The sequence below is a fragment of the Leiobunum rupestre genome, chromosome 2 (genome assembly GCF_980474605.1).
Source record: "Leiobunum rupestre chromosome 2, qqLeiRupe1.1.hap1, whole genome shotgun sequence".
In the NCBI taxonomy this organism is placed as follows: domain Eukaryota; kingdom Metazoa; phylum Arthropoda; class Arachnida; order Opiliones; family Sclerosomatidae; genus Leiobunum; species Leiobunum rupestre.
This window is the reverse complement of record NC_143385.1, coordinates 23954383-23975307: the sequence shown is the minus strand read 5'-3', so window position 1 is coordinate 23975307 and position 20925 is coordinate 23954383. Positions and strand designations below refer to the sequence as shown.

The 20925-nt window shown below is 33.4% G+C and overlaps 1 protein-coding gene across 6 annotated transcripts in view; it reads left to right on the top strand.

Annotated features, from left to right (window-relative positions):
* Positions 1-20925, top strand: part of rg (A kinase anchor protein rugose) — a 195719-nt gene that overhangs the window by 12394 nt on the left and 162400 nt on the right. For 2 of the 6 annotated variants that reach the window (XM_090165484.1, XM_090165483.1), the window contains exons 10-30: positions 674-727; positions 1177-1317; positions 1665-1727; positions 2755-2837; positions 3441-3549; positions 3610-3937; positions 5545-5687; positions 6552-6649; positions 7389-7481; positions 9036-9144; positions 9205-9286; positions 10242-10558; positions 10623-13105; positions 14509-14662; positions 14903-15083; positions 16276-16496; positions 16958-17065; positions 18061-18313; positions 18374-18456; positions 19043-19613; positions 20596-20831. In XM_090165484.1, the coding sequence (XP_090021610.1) occupies positions 674-727; positions 1177-1317; positions 1665-1727; positions 2755-2837; positions 3441-3549; positions 3610-3937; positions 5545-5687; positions 6552-6649; positions 7389-7481; positions 9036-9144; positions 9205-9286; positions 10242-10558; positions 10623-13105; positions 14509-14662; positions 14903-15083; positions 16276-16496; positions 16958-17065; positions 18061-18313; positions 18374-18456; positions 19043-19613; positions 20596-20831 (5910 nt within the window). Of the gene's footprint in view, positions 1-673; positions 728-1176; positions 1318-1664; positions 1728-2754; positions 2838-3440; positions 3550-3609; positions 3938-5529; positions 5688-6551; positions 6650-7388; positions 7482-9035; positions 9145-9204; positions 9287-10241; positions 10559-10622; positions 13106-14508; positions 14663-14902; positions 15084-16275; positions 16497-16957; positions 17066-18060; positions 18314-18373; positions 18457-19042; positions 19614-20595; positions 20832-20925 lie in introns of all 6 variants that reach the window. The other 4 variants (XM_090165480.1, XM_090165478.1, XM_090165482.1 and 1 more) reach the window with 3 other exon arrangements.

Genomic DNA, 20925 nt, shown 5'->3' with positions numbered 1-20925 from the left:
ACCAACACCTTTTGTCAGATCATAATATTAAGCATTCTATAAAACAAATTTGCAAAAAAATTTAAATATAATTTTATGTATCTTGTACGTTTCAAGACAGAGCCTTATTAGTATAATCATGAAACCTGCAATTTGCATGCGTACTAGACAATTAAGTCTTAGTGTAACATGCTAATATATTTTGCTATTATTTTGTATTATGATAATAAGAGCCAAAATTAATGTCCAATAAATCAGAAGCCTGATATTAAACAACCCTAACTTAGTAGAGAAATAAGGAAAAATGATTCCCTTGAGGGAGAGGTACAAGTAGCAAACATCTCTTTGTAGCGTAGTGAAAGCTGAGATTAACTCACCCACCCTGCTTACTTACCATTTTTTGGCCGACTAATTAAGTAGAAAACCGATACCACTCATTAACTGAACTTAGATGCGTGATACGTAAGGAGTGAAAATATATTTGTAAAAATTTCGTTACACCTTATTTTGTCTTCTATGTTTGAGAAACGCTTTACCCTGATATTTTTCCCTACTGTGTTTTTGACTTTTCTGTAAGTTATGTTTCGTTCATACGATAGCTTCAATTATTACTGAAAAATCATGAATACTCATAATGAAACTATCCGCCAAATATGTTTCTAGTAATGATTGTCAATGTTGTATAATTTTTTAGAGTCAGTTTCGATTTGAAGGGGAAAATATTGCTCTCCCAGATAACTTGAAAAAGGTGAGATTTGTGCGCTTTTTCATTTTAGATAATTGTATCCCAGTTTTGCTTTCTTATTTGTATTTTGTATTATCCGTATCTTCCTTCAAACTAACCTTTCTGCAGCAAGACTGCGACAGCTTTAATTTTTTTCCAAATTTTATTTACACCAAAAGTGTATAAAAATTCATTTTCAGAGATACATCAACATACATATCTTTTTTTTCTGAACATTGTAGAAGAAAAAATTGTTTGGGTCATTATATTAGCTTTCTAGGTTATTATAAGTATCGTGCAAAGTTTTGAGCCGTGTTACAGTATATACACATGCAATTTAGCAGGAAATTAACTTAAAGTACCTTCAGCCTGCGTAGGTACACACAGGCTAAGTGAATACTTATCTCGTAAATGTTAAACTTCAATCTGTATTAACCCTTCACTTTTAAACAGCATACATTTTTTCATTTAAGGTTCTTTATGATGGAAAATTGTCTAGTGCCATTGTTTTTATGTACAACCCAGTAGCCACAGATAGTCAACTTTGCCTACAAGCAGCTCCGAAAGGAAATGTTTCTTATTTTACTCACACTCCTCATTCTCTTATGCTTAAGGTAAGGATAACAAGAAATGTATTTTTTGATACTCATGAAAAATGGCTATGTTGAGATGATTTTTAGCATTGCTCTGAATCCCCCTCTTGCTTGAAAAAAAAGCTTCTACCCCTAAAAAATTAAATCAGCCCAGTATCTCATGGGTTCCATAAACTTATGTCTTCTGACTCGAAGAGCTGCTTAAGTTTTTCCTTCCCCCAACTCGTGCCAAGGGAAAATTCAACCATGATGCCCGCTGATCATCTCAATATAGTAATTCTCCTATAAGTATAAATAAATGCGTTTTTGCTTATATATTTTAATTATAGGAGGGCTCAATGTAATTTGGTATATTTTTACTTTTCCAGGATGTTAAGTCTGTAACTACACATTCCATCCACAGTACTTTGAACTCAATTGGAGGAATTCAGGTATTTTTGTTTTATTTTATTTTTCATTCATACGGTAGTAATACCTAGCCAATTTTTCATATTTGATGAACTTGATATCATAGACCTAAAAAAAGTTTTTTCAAAGACATCCCACTCACACCTCTCTGCTCCTTTCTCTGTATATTAGGATAGTAGGTTCTTTATACATTTACTAGCTAAATTAAAACGTAGGACTGTAAGAAAACGGTTACAAGCTGATTGTGTACAGGCACCGCTATCCGCTTCAAAAAGGGAACTGAATACAGGTACCATATTTTTACGGATGGTAGAGGCACACCACGCGTAATTTTTTACAAGCTGATTGTGTACAGGCACCGCTATCCGCTTCAAAAAGGGAACTGAATACAGGTACCATATTTTTACGGATGGTAGAGGCACACCACGCGTAATTTTTTGGTAAATTACATTGAGTTCTCCTATGATGGCCTTGAATGTTAACCATAACGAAAAACCCTGCGGTTATTCGACCAGTTCTCAAACTATTCGAAATACCAAATATTTTCAACCCGCCTTTCCGAATATTTGACTATTTGATCAGGAAAATCGAATATTCGCGAATATTTTCATATTTGATCGAATTATTTGGTGTAATCAAATATTTTGCACACCCTTACTTTTTATGTATTCATTCATTGTCCTAAGAATTGTATGGGGTAAGATTTTAGTTGGGAAGAGAAAAAAAATCGCATAAACGGGTTGGGTCTGGAATGAAGGATTTCGATTGGACTTCATATTTTGAACTTCCAAAACTAGAATAGGTCATTTACAAAGTTTTTGGATTTTCAAATATATTTTATGACAATTCTAGATGTTTTCACTGGACCTTTTAGTTTCCAAATCATTAAACAGTTTAGGCCTGCTGAGAAAACACGTACACATCCTTCATTTGGGTTGTTGTGTATTCTAATGAATATCCCCTTTTCCTCTATTTGTTTTATTTTTATTTATTTCACTCCTTTTTCCAAAACTTTTGAATTGAATAATTAACATTTCTTTTTTCTTGTAGGTACTTTTTCCTCTTTTAGGTCAGCTGGATATGGTAACCGGTGTAATAATTACAAAGCCTTTAGAAAAGAAACCTACAATATGGTATGTTTTGGTGATATTAAACTCTTAATTTAAATTTATTCTAGAAAGTTAGAAGTTAGAATTAAAGTTCGCAATAATCTGAAATTATTATTGGGAAACTATGTAACCATATTAGGACTGGGCCTTTATCTTATAAGGAATACATGGAATTCAAGGCTCATTATTATTTATATCATGGTCACTGACCAAAACAAAGGGGGTCAATTTTCAAATTGAAAATTTACTGCTAGCTATTGCCAAAGGTTTGGACAGATTATAGTGCTAGAAAATTTTTTGAGGGTGCAGCATCTTTGCCTGTAGTTACGGTAGTTCATGAAAACTTGAGGTTAACAGTTATAGTGAGTGTAGGAAGCTATTGGCTCGCGTGCATGAAGATCTGGCCACCACCCTCGTATGCAATATAACCTAGCCACCTAAATTAAAAGCATTAAAAGTTGCTAGCTGACTTGCACCTAAGGTGGTGCCTTGGGTGCCTAGCTGATTATTATTGTATTGAAGTTAGATCTTTTAAGCCCATCCTGTAACACAAAGTTCATCTTGCAACAAAGTTAAGGGATTAAGTAGTCTCTAATAGATCTTTGACTTTTTTGAAAATTTTTACAGTGCCATGATTATTGGTTTCATATGCGACATGATTGAAAGCTCCCCAACCGTCCAGCAACATATGATTCAAAACAAGTCTTTCCTTGTAATTAGTTATCTGCTACAAAAAGTATGTTCTGCCATTTTAAACCTTGAATATGTAACCGTTAACATTTAATATCATTTTTAGTCTTCTCGAGATCATATAACAGAAGAAGTTCTAACATCATTTCTGAATCTCACTAAACACTTGGTGACAGTCAATAATGTGAATAGTGATCTTCTGTTAAAACAGCTACTGGATTACATATTGTTTAATCCAGCATTATGGATTTACACTCCTCATAACGTTCAGACAAGCCTTTACAAGTACTTGGCCACTGAATTCTTAGCAGATGCTCAAATTTATGGGAATGTTAGACGTATCAGTACAGTTTTACAAACTATGCACACGTTAAAATACTACTACTGGGTTGTAAATCCAAGAAATAAAAGTGGAATAACACCAAAAGGACTAGGTAATATTTTAAATTTTTATTTTATTTTCCCTACTTAAACTACCCTTACCAAAAAATAAGTTGGCTAAAAACCACTTAGGACAACTTGTATATCAACTTGGTTTTCAGTTTGTATTTGGGACAAATACCTACTTAAAAATAACTTAAATCCTCTTTATTAATCAACTTATTTCCAACTAAACCAGAATCAACATTTACATTTAACTACTTAAAAGCAACTTAAATCCTACTAGGGAAACATCTTAAAACCAACTTAAAAATATTATGTAATTTCCTGACTACTAAAAACCAACTATTTATAAACTTAGCAAAAGCAGTATTTTCCTACCAACTGAATAACAACTTATTACCCCTTTAATAGTAACTTGAAATATGCTGACAACTTGAGCCTACTTAATACCAACTCAATATCAACTAATAATGTGTTAACAAACTAAATACAAACTGAAATCCAACTTATTTTTTGGTAAGGGTAGTGTTCATACGGGGCGAAATATAGTCTGGTTTGAGTTATCCTTGGAAAAATATAGTCAGGGTTGGAGAAACTATTTGTGCGCATGTGTGGAGGAAGTTGCAAAAGACGCCATTTCTGTCAATCCCGTTACTCTTATTAGATTTAATAATCAATTTAACGCTTCCCTTACCAAAAAATTAGTTGGCTAAAAACCACTTAGGACAACTTGTATTTCAACTTGGTTTTCAGTTTGTATTTGGGACAAATGCCTACTTAAATCCTCTTTATTAATCAACTTATTTCCAACTAAACCAGAATCAACATTTACATTTAACTACTTAAAAGCAACTTAAAAATATTATGTAATTTCCTGACTACTAAAAACCAACTAATTATAAACTTAGCAAAAGCAGTATTTTCCTACCAACTGAATAACAACTTATTACCCCTTTAATAGTAACTTGAAATATGCTGACAATTTGAGCCTATTTAATACCAACTCAATATCAACTAATAATGTGTATACAAACTAAATACAAACTGAAATCCAACTTATTTTTTGGTAAGGGTAATTATCTCATCATAATCTTACTCTCATCTGCAATATCAAAGTAACTTCTGTTAAAAGACTGAATTTGAGATAGTGATCGTACGGGGTGACATTTCAACCCCGACCCGAGTTGGGTCGGGGTCGGGGTCCCTGTACTATCACTAATTTGAGATTAGAAATTTTTCCCTGATTGATATTTTTCCTCAATTTTATATGTTAGAGCTCCCACGGGGTCGCTGTCACTGTTCATGATGTCATGAACTTATTTAGGGTAATGAAAATGTACGAGTTTACAGTTAGGTCTTCTGAAGTACTCAGAACTGGAAATTACTGAACTCTTACAATACCAGTAACCTAAATACGTTCTTGATGACATATAATTTGCAAAACATTGAGTTATGTTTAAACAATTTTTGTTCAACTATTTTGGTATGCGGGTTTTTTTCTTAAAATATGGTTCATGTTGTTAGTAATTTTTATCTTAAGTAAAATTTCTGATTAATGTCAGTGTAAATCCATTCGCAGCGTTCATATAGTTAAGGTTTTGACTACAAAATTCAAAGTTTTAATCGGTCATTTTCCACAAAGTAGCTATTGTTGCAGATGGACCAAGACCATGTGAAAGTGACATTGGAACTATCAGAGCTTACATTCTTTTGTTTCTGAAGCAACTGATTCTTAAAGGAAATGGTATCAAAGAAGATGAACTTCAAAGTGTCTTAAACTATTTAACCACGGTTCATGAGGTTGGAATTTTTACAATTAATCAAAATAATATAATTCAAACTATATACAAGTAGTTATAGTTGTAATTGTCACTGAAATTGAACAAACCATAAGCACAAAAATAATGTAGGTGAAATAATCACCATCGATCAGTATAGTTGTTAACTGTGATGGGGAAATATAGCGAGAAAGAATGCTGAAAATAAGCGGCAATTATTTTAGAACAGAGTGAGGGATGAGTTAGACACATAAACTGGTACTTATACATTATCCCCTCAATGGAGTGCCTCTGTTGTTAAACTTGAAAACAGATAGATGCGTTCCCATTGCCTAGCATGTCCGTTTTGCTGAATACCCTCGATGTTTCTATTAATCTTATTTGCAGAGACATAAGAAAGAATCGCATAAAAGAGAACCAATTTTAAATTTAAGGTAAAACCTTGCGCTGTTGGCCATTCTGAGAATTGGGGCGAAGAGATAATTTTTGTTTTGTAGTACTTAAACGACTTAGGATTGGCTACCATCTGATATGACTTTTCCTTACTTCGTGGTCCAGGTCCGATTTATCCAAATATTAGAAAATAACAATCTTATAAAAATTATAACACTATTGTATTTTACTATATTTTAAATTCAATTGCCAGTATATTATCCAGCAACAGTTTTTGAAATTTTCCTAACTTAATGGCTAAACTACCTTTTTTAATTCAATGACTTTTTGTAATGTTGACTGCTTTTTACTCTTACTTGCATACAACATTAACAAAAAGTTATGCTGATTAAAGAAAATTGTTGTTAGATTTCTTTGCTAAAATGAATCCCAATCAGTATTTTCTAACTGTTCAACACTCTAAACTCTCTAAGCTATGAATAATTTTTTGTAGGATGAAAATTTGCATGATGTTTTACAAATGTTGATGTCATTGATGTCTGAACATCCCTCATCAATGGTACCAGCTTTCGATGTGAAGTATGGAGTTCGGTAAAGAAATTATTTTGCTTAATAAATTTTCATAAATTGTTCAATTTCAAAATTAATTTGACGAGTGAAAGGACATGTAATGTTCTAAAATGCAGGTAAATAAGCCTTTTAGACCCAAACACAAAAATTTAATTTTGATATTGCTGATTTAATGCACAATGGGTTTTGATTAATGGTGTTGACGAAATGGGGTTTCTCTGTCAAAAACACCCTTCGGCCTAGCTTTAATGACTATACCATTATCTGATGTCCCTAGAAAAACGTCTGGCAAAAGACTATATACAACTGAAAACAATAATTCACGCTTGATTATTTTGAACTATGTTGACTCTCGTACTTAGCACTTTTTGGTTCAGGCAATGATGTCCTGGATCATCTTTGCATTTTGAATGCCAGGCAATATGGCACACTTTAAACCATATTTTTGCTATGGTTGAATGCTAGTTTCATCCATCTTGACCTTGGGCTAGAGCCAAGGCTTGTTAGTACCACCTATTGGTACATGCACAGTAACATTGACTATAAGTCCCCATTACAAAGTATGCAAAAGACCTGAAAGTCAAAAACAAAAATTTACTGCTACAAAAATGTCTGTAAAATATTCACAATATAGTAAATTGTACCATAAGGCCTATTTTTAAGATCTTCAAGTTTCCCTATTTTCAATATATCTTAAGTATTGGTTTGTCCCTAGCTTTTTTTATCATTGAACTAAAATGGTTGTGTATCTTTCTTGTAGCACTGTTTTTAAACTTATGGGATCAAGCAACGAAACCATCAGGCTTCAAGCTTTGAAACTATTGGGTTATTTTCTAAGCAGGAGTACTCACAAGTAATTATTTATATTTAATATATGAACTTGGAATGTCTTTAAGGAAGAAATGTCTCATAGTCCCTAAACGAGGTTATAGGCAGTTAAAGGGGCTTTTAACTTCATCTACATATTCAATGGACTATACCTTAGTTACACAAGCACTGGATTTATCTCTCTTACCCTTACCAAAAAATAAGTTGGCTAAAAACCACTTAGGACAACTTGTATATCAACTTGGTTTTCAGTTTGTATTTGGGACAAATGCATACTTAAAAATAACTTAAATCCTCTTTATTAATCAACTTATTTCCAACTAAACCAGAATCAACATTTACATTTAACTACTTAAAAGCAACTTAAATCCTACTAGGGAAACATCTTAAAACCAACTTAAAAATATTATGTAATTTCCTGACTACTAAAAACCAACTATTTATAAACTTAGCAAAAGCAGTATTTTCCTACCAACTGAATAACAACTTATTACCCCTTTAATAGTAACTTGAAATATGCTGACAACTTGAGCCTACTTAATACCAACTCAATATCAACTAATAATGTGTATACAAAAAAATACAAACTGAAATCCAACTTATTTTTTGGTAAGGGTTGGCAGGATAACTACAAGGTCATGTTGATGGTGATAAATACGGACCCGTAAAAGTGCACTTTTGTCTCAAATTTTAAATTAAGGATCTTTAGAGAAGAACCTACTGCTTATAAAAGTCTATTCCATGTTGTGATTCTATAATTTAGCTGAAATAAGCGATATTCTCATTTTTGAAAGCTTTTTAGTTTTGAACGGTCTTTGGCCTAAAGCGAAAGTAAACTGGCAAAGGCGATTGTTATTATGGTAAATCAATTCAGCCTGGTGAATTTACCACAGTTGAAGGTACGGAAATAAAAAGTCTCCTCCTATAAATATTTGGAAGTAATTATAGATGATACTCTATCCTGGAAGCCACATATTGAACATGTAATTAAGAATACTAATAGCAGGCTTGGTATCTTAATTGACGTTTTAAATTTGCTATATCAAACCATGATTTTACCCATTTTCACATATGGAGATATATTATACAACTCCGCAAATGATTTTATTCATGAAATATTCAAGTAGCCCATAACAATGTTGCCCGCTTTGTCGCTTCAAATGATAAAAGAAGAAATGCTCCTCAACGGCAGATTCAATAGGACAGCTGGGTTGGCTGACGCTTAAACAGAATATGTACAAGGGTTCGAAAAACTGATGTCCATATTATCTATTTATATTTGGAATTTAATTAACTATATATGAACCTCTTTGTAAATCAGACCTGTCTGAAAGAGCTATCCAATAAAAGCCTTTTATTGTTATTATTATTATTATTATATGTGGAAGTTACACACCACCAACCTGGTTTATGGCATGTGTGAATTTCGTAATACAATCAATATTTTTTTCAGAAATCAAGGAAATTTATAGCCCAGTTGTTTTGAGGCGCTGCCTTTTTGAAAAAAAAAAAAAAAAACATTTCAAGATTGTTGTTGAATTAATTGTTTTTGATTATGGTTAATTTATTTTTTCAATAGGCGCAAACATGATGTAATGAGCCCACACAACTTGTATATGCTGTTAACAGAGAGAATGCTCTTACATTCGGATTATTTAACCATGCCCACGTATAATGTTCTTTTTGAGGTATTTGATTTTTTGTTCTCAATATGTTTCTGTACTTATTATTTTTCTTTTTTATACTAGATATTAACAGAACACATTTCAAATCAAATTCTGTATGTTCGACACTCTGAACCAGAGTCACATTACAGATTGGAAAATCCTAGTAAGTACTTCTTTTTACAGGGATTATCTTATTTGAGAAAAACCATATTTGTTGTAAAATATGGTTTTTTGTTATATTATGCTGATATTTTTACTACTTTCTGAAAACCTTCTTTACATCATTCTGTAACATCAGCTGCATGCAAAGTATTAATGTTTTTGTAGTGTGAATCCAACATCTGTTTCTATAGTTCTGTTAACTATAGTTCATTCTTAAACATCTATTACTTTTATGAAGATTTTAAATCTTTTTGATTGTATTAAAATGAAATGAACCCCCAGTAACACTTTTATTACGTATAATATTGTTATTATAACTATTAACACAAGTAACATAATAACAATAAGTATGACAATTAAGGAGTTTTACAACCAAACTGATTTTCATAGTTATTGCACAATCAAGATGTTTTCGCAGCGCAGAGCCCTCTAGTGTCTAAAATACGCGAGTCTTCCGCTAAGACGAAAATTCTGGTTTCCGATAGATAGGCGGAATATTAGGCTAAAATAATAAAATTTAAAAAAGTTTTTCTCGTCGCCACAAGCTTATGTTTTTTATCACGCGTGATTCGCACACGGGCTTCGAAACAAAGCCGAAGCCCCTCGCGACTCCAGAACGTGCTCTCCGATATTAGGCTTAAATTTTTATCCAAAAGTAGTCATCCAAAACGGTAAATCGCGAGTCCAAGTCACAGCTTGAAGAGAGTATCAGTGCCGAAAAAAGGTTTGGTTAGAAAATTATCATTAAAGCAATAGGAAGTGTCATACTTATTGTTATTATGTTACTTATGCTATTAATTAATATATTGCATTTTCAAAAGCTTTACTGTTAAATCATGAGTCAATATTTATCAGGGTTATACTACAAATTTATTATTTTTGAGCCCGAAATATTTTAGTTTTGTTTAAGCTTTTTCAAGGAAATTTCTAATTGAATATGCCATTTCTTTAAAAAGTGATCTTGAAAGTTGTTGCAACATTGATTCGTCAGTCCAAGCAAAATGAAGAATTAATGGAAGTGAAGAAGCTATTTCTTTCTGATATGACACTCTTGTGCAATAACAATAAAGAAAATCGAAGGACAATTCTTCAGATGTCTGTTTGGCAGGAATGGCTTATTGCTATGGCTTACATTTTACCTGCCAATCCTGAGGAACAGAAAGTATCAGACATGGTATATTCGCTCTTTCGCATGCTTCTGCATCATGCCATAAAGTACGAATATGGTGGATGGAGGGTCTGGGTTGATACACTTGCCATCGTCCACTCAAAAGTAACATTAAATTTATTTACATTTTTCTTTCTTTTACCACATTTAATTTTTCAATTGTCCATAGGTGTCATTTGAAGAATTCAAGCTTCAGTTTTCACAAATGTATGAGCAGTATGAACAGAGACGTAGCGATCATATTACTGATCCAGCTATTAAAAAATTAAAACCAATTAGTACAATATCTGGGCTGGACCAACCGTCAAATGAAACATCAACTGATGGTGCAACGCCTGATAATATGGTAAAAAAATCAACTGTTAGAATAGAGGAAATTGTCACCGACGAAAATAAAAATGAAGGCTCTGATAGCTCAATTAATCCCATATCTGGCAATCTTAATATAACTCAACTTGAAGATGATTCTATGGCCGAAAATTCAGAGCCGCTTCAAGATGTTGACAATGAAGAAGTTGTTGATATTTCTCTTCATAAATTAGAAAGTCCTGGCTCAGAATCACCTCAAGTTGAATGTTCTGATAGCACACTCTCATCACCTAGTGATACGCCACTCCAACTTCAAAAATCTAACCCTATACAAAGCGCTTCCGAAGAGAAAACTTTGAAAGAAAGCAATGCTGAAATTGAAAACAGTGAGCATCTGTTAGAGTGCAGTGTATCTCCTTCAACCACTGAAAGCCAATGTAACCTGGAAAGCAGTGTTATAAATAGGACAGTTGTTATTGTTGAACAAACTGTGTCTAGCTCAACTTCAAATTCCGATGAGCAGAAACCATCAGATAAAGTCCTTGTCAGTGATGACAAGAATTTCAATTCAAATGAGAATGTGATTAAGGAAACTATTGAAAAACTGGACGAAAATGTAGCAGATTGTCCTACTGTTATAGAACCAAATCCTGACATTGTTGGTGTTGAAACTGTGGAGCAAGATAATACAAATCAGTCTAATGCAGCTGAAAAAGAAATCAGCGATAATGATTGCAACCAAGTGAATGCAAATTCCAACTTATCTAGTGATAATGTTTTTGAAGATGTTTCACAGATTGAACAAAATGAGCATCCTGAAACTACCGCAAAGGCTGACAATCCTCCAAGTAGAAATGACAAAACGAATAATACTGTGGGGGATTCTAAATCTGATGATTATAATGATGAAAAATCTAATGAAACGGAATTGGATGTCAAATTTGTTGAATCTGATTTGGGTGGAAAATCTAAAGAAACTGATTTAGTAGGCAAATCAGATGAAACTGATTTAGAAAGAAAATGTAACGAACCTGATTTAGAAAGCAAATGCAACGAAACTGATTTAGAAAGGAAATCTGTTGAATCTGATTTAAAATCAGACTTAGATGCTGATGGAAAATCAGATACTACAGATGTAAGGTCTGATGCTGATACAGATGTGCGCTCAGATGTTGATACTGATTCTCCAAGTCATAGTAAAAGTAGTTCTGATAAAGACAAGTCAACGACTTCAGAAACTGAGGATTCAAGTGAAAGTAACACCGACCACTCCAAAACTACTGAAGAGAAAGCTAAAGATTATGATTCGGAAGGCTCTATGCGAGATTCGTTTGATACGAAAGCAGACAGTGAAATGTTTCATGATGCTATGGAAGAGAACTTGAACTTAGATTCAGATGGGGATGCTAGTAATAAAAATGAGTTTGTATCGAATTCAGAGTCTCGGGCATCAATGGTTTCATCTGAAGATAACTTGAGGACTGACTGCTCGAAAATTAGTGCAGCAAAATCCGAAAATGTACCTACTATACAAGAAACTTCACATCTATTAAATACTAATGATATTGATTTAGAAGGCTGTGAAACATTACCTTCAAATGAGCAGAGAGAAAGCGAAATTCATAGTATGCTTGGATCTACGAAAAAGAAACGTTTAAAATCTGGAAACTCCAAAGAGATTGAAGATATCGAAGAAGTAGTTGTTGACGGTAGTATTGAAGGGGATGCTCCAGGCCTCGAACTTCCTACAGTATCAGGCGCACTTGAGAAAATGGAAAAGACGGATGAAAATGAAAATAAAACCAATCACGAGTCTGATATTAACGAAGTGGATGAAAATTGCAATAATGAAGAAACTAAAGAATCAACAACTGAACCGTGTAGACCTCCTGAAATTATAACAATAGCTGGTTCTATCGATAATAAAACAGCTAATCTCACAAATGGGCATTCTATAGACAGTGATATAAGTTCAGCTGACACAGTGCTAAATCAAAATATGCCTACTGAGGCAGATGTTTTAAAAATGCCATCAAATTGTGAGTTTCCAAGCTCACTGACTGAAACTGATGTTGCCCCTTCCAGAAGACCTCGTAGTGCAACGGCTCCTAAAAGAAGTTCTGGCTCTCAAAACAGTAACGCTACACATAGGCCAAAATCTGCTTCCTTATCATCGAATCAGGGTAATTCTCAATCCAAGTCTAATAATGGTCGACAAGTATTTACATCAGGACCAACGAGACCTCCATTTAGGATACCTGACTTCAGGTGGTCTTTTATTCATCAGAGGCTGCTTTCTGATCTGCTGTTTTCACTAGAAACAGATATACAAGTTTGGCGCAGGTAAGTTGATAATTTTCTTAATTGAATTTGCCATTATATAATACGTATTTCCTTGAGACTTGTTGTCACAAAGAAAGCTAGGTTAGGGTTTAAACAGCTTTGCTTTTGTTACCATTTCTACCATCCAAATTTGTTAATCAATAACTTAGTAACAAATTAATATTAAATCAAACTATGCAGTTTTTGCAGGTTTTGCCACGTAGTTTTCTCCACAAGATAAAATTGAATTGTGCACCCATAAGTTATTACTGTTTTTTATTTTCATAACTTATAATCTTATCAATATAAATATTCAATTAATTTTTCATTTAGAGGTATTGCGAACATTGAAGAAGTTGCTTTAATGGGAGTATAATCTTCCATATTTAAGGACCATACTTAATAGAATCTGTTTGTGATTGGAGCTAGTTACGATAAAAAACAGTTGTAGCTTGTGCCAGCCAGTTCCTGTTCCCTTTAAAACATCTTTGAAAAAATTGATTGTGTCAATTTCGTAATTTGCAACGTGTTCATGGCAGAAGTTGTTCTTGAACGATTGTTAGGAACCAAGCTTCTTTAAAGACTTAAATTTGAATTTTAGGTGACTTCCATTGAGTCATATGGAGGAAGAGGTGTGTTACGTGTGTTACGTGGGTTGTTGATTTAAAAAAAAAATCATCTAATTTATTAAAATCCAATTTAAATTTTTAAATCAATTCTTTTTAATGATCTTTTAGGGTTTTATGGCTGGGGAAAGATGTTTCTTTTCTTAGGTCTTGTTCTTATAAATTTTTTATTTTTGAGATTTAGTGGTTTTTCTTGACAAATTCATGAATAATTTGAGTGCAGTCATAATGTTAAATATATTTAAATTGTCATTAAGTTCAATTATTATTTAAAAATTAAATTGATATTGCTAAAGAACATAGTTTAGTACATTTTTATAAATACATCAAAGAATAATAGGTGAACTAAATCAATGATTTAAAAAAATCAATTGATTTAATTTGGGAGTTAGATGGGAAAACCCTCTGTGGCTTTGTTTCTAAACATATTCTCCTATTTCATGTATCCAATGGAATGGGCTCCTTGCATGTTTTTTTCCAAATGTCAGTATGGGCCCTTTTAAGTAAATATAAATTGAGGAATGAAAAAAATTTGATTTTAAAACCTGACTGGCGGAAATATAATTGGAAAGTTGTGTTAGTCGAATGTAGAAGTGAGAGGGACAAGCTACATCACCAATAAGTTGGTTGCTTGTTATTTCTGTTCAATTTTATTTCGTAAATAGGGCAACTCAATTTGACAACTAATTTAGTTGAAACACGTTGAGTTGTTGGTATATTAATTCTTACAATTTTAAGGCCTATTTTCATTTTCAGGTTTACTATATTCTTGTATTTATATTTTGTTTTTCTTTCTAGCCACAGTACGAAAACAGTTATAGATTTTGTTAACAGTAGTGAGAATGCTATATTTGTTATAAATACAGTTCATTTGATATCGCAGTTAGCCGATAACATAATTATAGCATGCGGTGGTTTGCTACCTCTTCTTGCATCTGCAACTTCTCCAAATGTAAGAAACTCATTTTCTTTCACTATTAACATGCGTAACATCACTCTTCATAAGAATGCCAATTTCATTGAGTGCAAACAGAATTTAAGCAATTTCCCTTCCTGCCATTTTTGATGTCTAAACATTTTCTGCCTTAGTTATAAATAGCTCCTTTTGGTATACCAATGAAGAGTTACGTTACAAATGCTAGTTTTAAGAAAGTCTTGAATTAAAATGAATTATCTAATTTTGTTTTCACAGCATGAGCTTGATGCAATAGAGCCAACTCAAGGAATGGCCATAGAAGTGGCTGTAGCTTTTTTGCAACGTTTGGTCAGTATGACTGATGTCCTAGTATTTGCATCATCTCTTAGCTTCAGTGAGCTTGAGGCTGAGAAAAATATGTCCAGCGGTGGTATTCTTAGGCAGTGCCTCAGATTAGGTAGGATTTTTGCTTTGCTTGGTTTTTTGGTTTTAGAACTATGCACAAATTTTTTAGCTATTAGCATCCAACACTTTGCAATTTAAACAACACAAATTACCACTACATGTTGGGGTCTATAAAGTGATTCCAAGTAAGCCTTCTAGACCCAAACTTGTACTTTTAGCATCAAAATGTAATTTTGCTCAATACACAAATCATCAATAGAAAGAGGGCCAAGGCTTAAATTAGCCAGTGAAAGAAGGCTTTTGCACCTTCAATCATTAGGTCAATTAATGATAAGAAATCCTAATGCCTGTAGGTGGTTACTTTTCGCTTGTTCATGGATTTCGGAGTGGGGTACGAAGAGTACCACTACGACGTAATTTTACTTCTATTTGGTGGTGGTGAATAATTCAAGTCGGGAGTAAAATATTTTTTATGGGTAGCAGATGACAAAATCAGATTTACTCTCTTAACACCTCCTTTTCAGAAGGATTAAACAAGCTAATAGTTTATGGGGCAGAGTAACTATAATCCCCAGAGCAGGTGAATAAAACGTTTTAGGTTAAAAAAAAGTACACTTTTAGTTCGAGAACCGGCAAAAATAAACACCTATGCCCAACAATTAACTGAAAATTGATAAACCATATAAATCTCCCATTAGTTCAGGTTAAAACCTATAGTGAACTAGCTATTATTTTCAAATGAAATTAAATAAATACTTAAATAAATTTTTTAATGGATCAATTAAAAAGAGGATAATTATACATTTTAAGTTAATAACTAAAATCTATGGGTAGTTTTACGTAACTTATAACAGTCAATTTCCAGTTGGTCCAAGTACATGTAAATAAAAATTCTTTAGTTGTAATAATGATGTATCTTTCTTTTAGGTTAAAATATTGTTAATTATTGTTGATAATTGTACTTGGGCAACTATAAAATGTAAATACTTAAGCTGTATGCTACATTTTTGAATGTATAGCTGTTTCTGTAGCCTTCGTAATGCTGGAATCGTGATTGACCTTATTTTGGTTGCTTCTTTGTTTTATACTTGTAGGGTCACTTAAACAAATACAATTTTACTAGTTATTACTTATAAACCATTTTTTTTGCAAGTAGGCAGTTATTCCAAATTATTATGGAACTGACGGTGGTTTTTTGAAAAAATAATTGTTTCAGAATTAGTGATATTGGTCCATTTTTTCAGTGTGTACAGCTGCAGTTAGAAATTGTCTAGAATGTCGTGAGCGCAGCCGTCCCCAAACTCCTGTTCTTCTTCACCAACAGCAACATCACAACCATCCACATCAATATCCCCCCAACAGTGGTGCTTCAACCACATCTTCATCCTGCCACAGTGATCCTGCCCTAGGACGACCCTCCAATCCCATCCATGCCCTCATAGGAGGCGTTCAACCATCAGCAAAAGTAAGTGAAACTTCTCTAGATAGTTTCCCAACGTTTTCACAGTGAGCTTGTTTAATGGAATCTCCATTAAACCAATCATCTTTGATCAAGCTCGTAGGAACAACCGTTTGAAAGGAACATGCATCTAAATTTTGCTTAATCTTACTTAAATGTATTTATTTATTCATTCTTCGAAAGAATGATTATGTTAAGACCATTTTTAGCGTTGCTCCTAATCAACATTGTGCTTGAAGGGTAAGCTCTTTCCCCCCTCCCATCATTAAATGGCTTTGTTGGCATTTAAAGGGAGTATAACCTCTGTCAGACTATTGGATATAAAACTGTTCCTGCCCCTGTAAAAGAAATAAATTAGACTGCTGATATGTTTACCTTTCAAAATTCAGTGGTAATGGCTAAATAGACCCGTTTCAGTCTTTCATTGAAGTTAGTTTTTTAAATATATGGAACCTTTATTATTCCAGAATATTGTTGAAAACCTTGCTGGTCAAAATAGCCCAATAAGAGACCCAGAAAAGCTTCTTCAAGACATGGATGTAAATCGCCTCAGAGCTGTGATATATAGAGATGTGGTAAGTTAACCTTAATTTTGTTTTTGGAAATTTATCCTTTTTCTGCATGATTTGTTTAATTTTTGAATATATACTGTTAAAATGAGCTTAACTATTCAGTTATCTAAGGCATTCTAGTGTATTGTAAAAATTCAAAATGATTTTTGAAGATTTCTTATTTGAAATCAATATGCTTTGACGAATAATTTGTGAAGAGTGAATTTTTTACCATATGCTGTAGAGTGCTCTGCTCAATTCGATGCAGCAAGTGATTAGGGATGCACCGATATATCGGTGACTAATGTATCGGGCGATATTGGTATTAGAAAAATATTTTCAGGAAAAACCTTTATAAATAAGAAAACTCTCAATTAACTCACTAATGATAATATGATTGGCCGCGCCACGTATTTCAGACTTCACAAGCTAGACCATACCTTTTTTTAGACATGGGCTTACGAGTGTAAACAAATAAAAAAATGTTATTCGTTTTGTGTTAGAAAATATGTATCAAGTAAAATGAAAAGAAACATTCGAATATGCTCTTGCCAACTTTTTTTAATGAAAAATTATGGTAAAATGGTATGACAGTGCACTGAACTGTCTTTTACAATGATTTTATCATATACACTACGTTTATGATGAATAACTTTGTTAATATTGGCTGATATATCGAATAGCTGTACCCAAATCGGTGCATCCCTACAAATGATTTATGCAGCAGGCTACGCTTAAAATCTTTTAGATACATTTTAGATCCTATTGACACTTAATAACTAAAAATACAGCAATTTCTCACATTAGAGTAAAATGGGGGATTAAGTAATTTTAAATATAAAAAGTGTACCAATAGTTTTACCAAGGAAATATAAATATGGATGTTTTGGAGGTCTAATGCTATCATGGTACTAAAAATGGTGTATCTATTCCTAATTTATATATTCCCCTATATGATGCTGCAGTGAAATAGAGGGGGTTTCCCTAAGGCACTACAAAGTATATTATTTTGTTTTTAGGATGAAACAAAGCAAGCACAATTTTTGGCACTTGCTGTTGTGTATTTCATTTCTGTTTTGATGGTGTCAAAGTACAGAGATATATTAGAACCAGTTCCTCTTGGCAATGGGAGTAATAAAAACCAACAAATTCAACAAGTTAACAATCAAATTAATAATCCTGACTCTATTCGCCGCTCAATCCCATCCTCATCCTCAGCAGCTACATTAAGTGTTACTAATGGGCTTCGAAGTAAAATGAACAACGACAATGGTAAGTTTTATCTTATTTTTTAGGCAATAAAATTGTCTAAAAATCATGTTGCTGTTACAGATAATGGCAGTCAGTCCAACAATTCACTTGCTCAAGATGGCTCTACAGAGTCACAATCATCCTCTCCTTCCAATAACAACAATGTAAGACTTTTTTCATAGAATTAACTGTTTTAACCAGGGTGGAAACAAATTTTGATTTTATTGAATTTTCAACAGTTAATGGCTCTTTTTTGATCGGTCATACATAAATATTATGTAATATTTTTTGCTGAAATTTGCTTTGCATTGGAGTGGTAGTTGTTTCCCCCCTTAAAGTGGGGTGGCATAATGGCTAGCACTTTAACCTCGCAGAAAGAGGAGCTGGGTTAGATCCCAGCTGGTGGCACTGAGTCAAAACTCTAAACAATTCCTGTGTTGAGTTTTTCACCAAATTACTTGGTTTTCCTCTTTCCATAATAGCTTGTTTAGGTTAACGGTAATAGTTAATGTAGGGAGCTATTGGCTTGCCACCACCTTCCTTCGCATTCTAACCCAGCCAACTGAATTAAAGGCATTATATGTTGCTAGATGACTGGGGCCTAAAGTGGTGCAGTGGGTGGGTACTAGCTTAGCTTAATAAAATATTGTTGGCCTACGTTAAAGTACATTGTAATTTAAATCAGGAATTTAAAAAAATCACTTCAACCATTCTTAGATTTACAAAATAAAATAACTTCTTCTAATTTAGGTTTCTCCCGAAGAAAATATTAGTGCTTTAAAAACTGAAGAGTCCTCAGTGTCCAGTCGTAGCAGCAGTAACGTGGGAGACATGTTAAATGTCAATATGAATGATGAAAATTTGGCAAGACTAGCTCCACACACATTTGATCCTGCCACACCGCAAATTGATAATTTTCCGGATGCACAAGCAATTCCAATCATTCCGAAAGCTATGTCTATAGAGGCAGTTAATTTGGCCAGTCATAATGGCATAAGTCAAGGAGAGGATGTAGAAATGCATTTGCATACTGATCCGAATATACCTCAACATCAAATACACCATCACCATCATATTTCAGCGTCTCACTTTCATCATCCAGTCCATCATCGACCTGATGGGCTGAGATTATCTCTCAGTGCCACAGATGGGTTTTCCTCACTTGCTCCTTCTTCGAGAGAAGCAACCTTAACCCAAAAGCTTGAAGCTGCTCTTGGTAGTGTTTGTCCATTGCTGAGGGAAATAATGGTGGACTTTGCTCCGTTCCTTTCACGAACACTCGTTGGCTCACATGGCCAGGAACTCCTTATGGAAGGAAAAGGCAAGTATTATTTAATATAGTTATTTACCCTTATTTGAATAAATATCTCTAGTAATAAGCAAACGCAGGAAAAGTGTGGAATTCATGGAGGGGGGATGTTATCTTGTCGTGAAAGTTGTTTCTAAATACTTTAAAATAATTTCAGGTAATTTCATTAATCTTGAGAAAATGGGAGTTAAATAAAACCTTACGCACAGCTAATTTTTCATTTAGGGATTGCTTTCAGGGCTGCTCACTTTTTTTTTAGGTGATTGATTTTAAAAACATTTTTACAAGTACAGGAAATTAAGATAACCAATTGGGTAATATTATGGTAAAAATTCCTCATTTAAGTACAAGTTGATTAAGTTTTTTGGCGACTTGTACAGATATACTTATTTTTAAAAATTAGAAACAACGAATTTTTAAGTGCACAAGAAAAATTTTAATGTTTTATTTTAAAACATTATTTACCCGACTAGTTTCGGACACGTTATCGGACCTTCAACTAGTCGGGTAAATAATGTTTTAAAATAAAACTTTAAAATTTTTCTTGTGCACTTAAAAATTCGTTGTTTTTAATTTTTTTAAAATAAGTAAGTACAAGTTATTAAGAAAAACCCTTAATTAAACCTAGGAGCAACAAACACAACACCCCACACAAGGAGAACGCAACCCGTCAAAAGTCGTGGATTTTCTTGTGTACGTTTTTAATTGGCTAGACGCTTTAGCGCCTGCTGCCGTTGGAAGGGGAAAATTCGGAAATTGTCTTCCCCCCCCCCACCCATATAGCGTTCATCGTAAAGACTCGTGACACTCGTCCAATGAAATTCGTACACAACCCTTCGTTAGCGTGTTTAAAGGCTAGCTGCGTTCTCCTTGTGTTTGTTGCTCCTAGATTAAACTAACTTATTATAAATTGTTTAGTCCTTGAAAAATGATTAAGACTTCAGAGAGTCTTTTTGCCAACACCTTTTTATTGATATGATCTTAATTTTTTTAGGTTTAAACACCTTTAAGAACAGTAGCTCAGTCGTTGAATTGGTCATGCTTTTGTGCTCCCAAGAATGGCAGAATTCCTTGCAAAAACATGCTGGTCTGGCTTTTATTGAACTAATAAATGAAGGTCGCCTTTTATCACATGCTATGAAAGATCACATTGTGAGAGTGGCTAATGAAGCTGAGTTTATCTTGAACAGAATGAGAGCAGATGATGTCTTAAAGCACGCTGATTTTGAAGTAAACATTGTTCTATTTAAAAGTAGTGAGATTTTAACCTGTACAACAACATGTGCAGGAAAAATATATTAACCAAGTGTATTTCACTTGAATT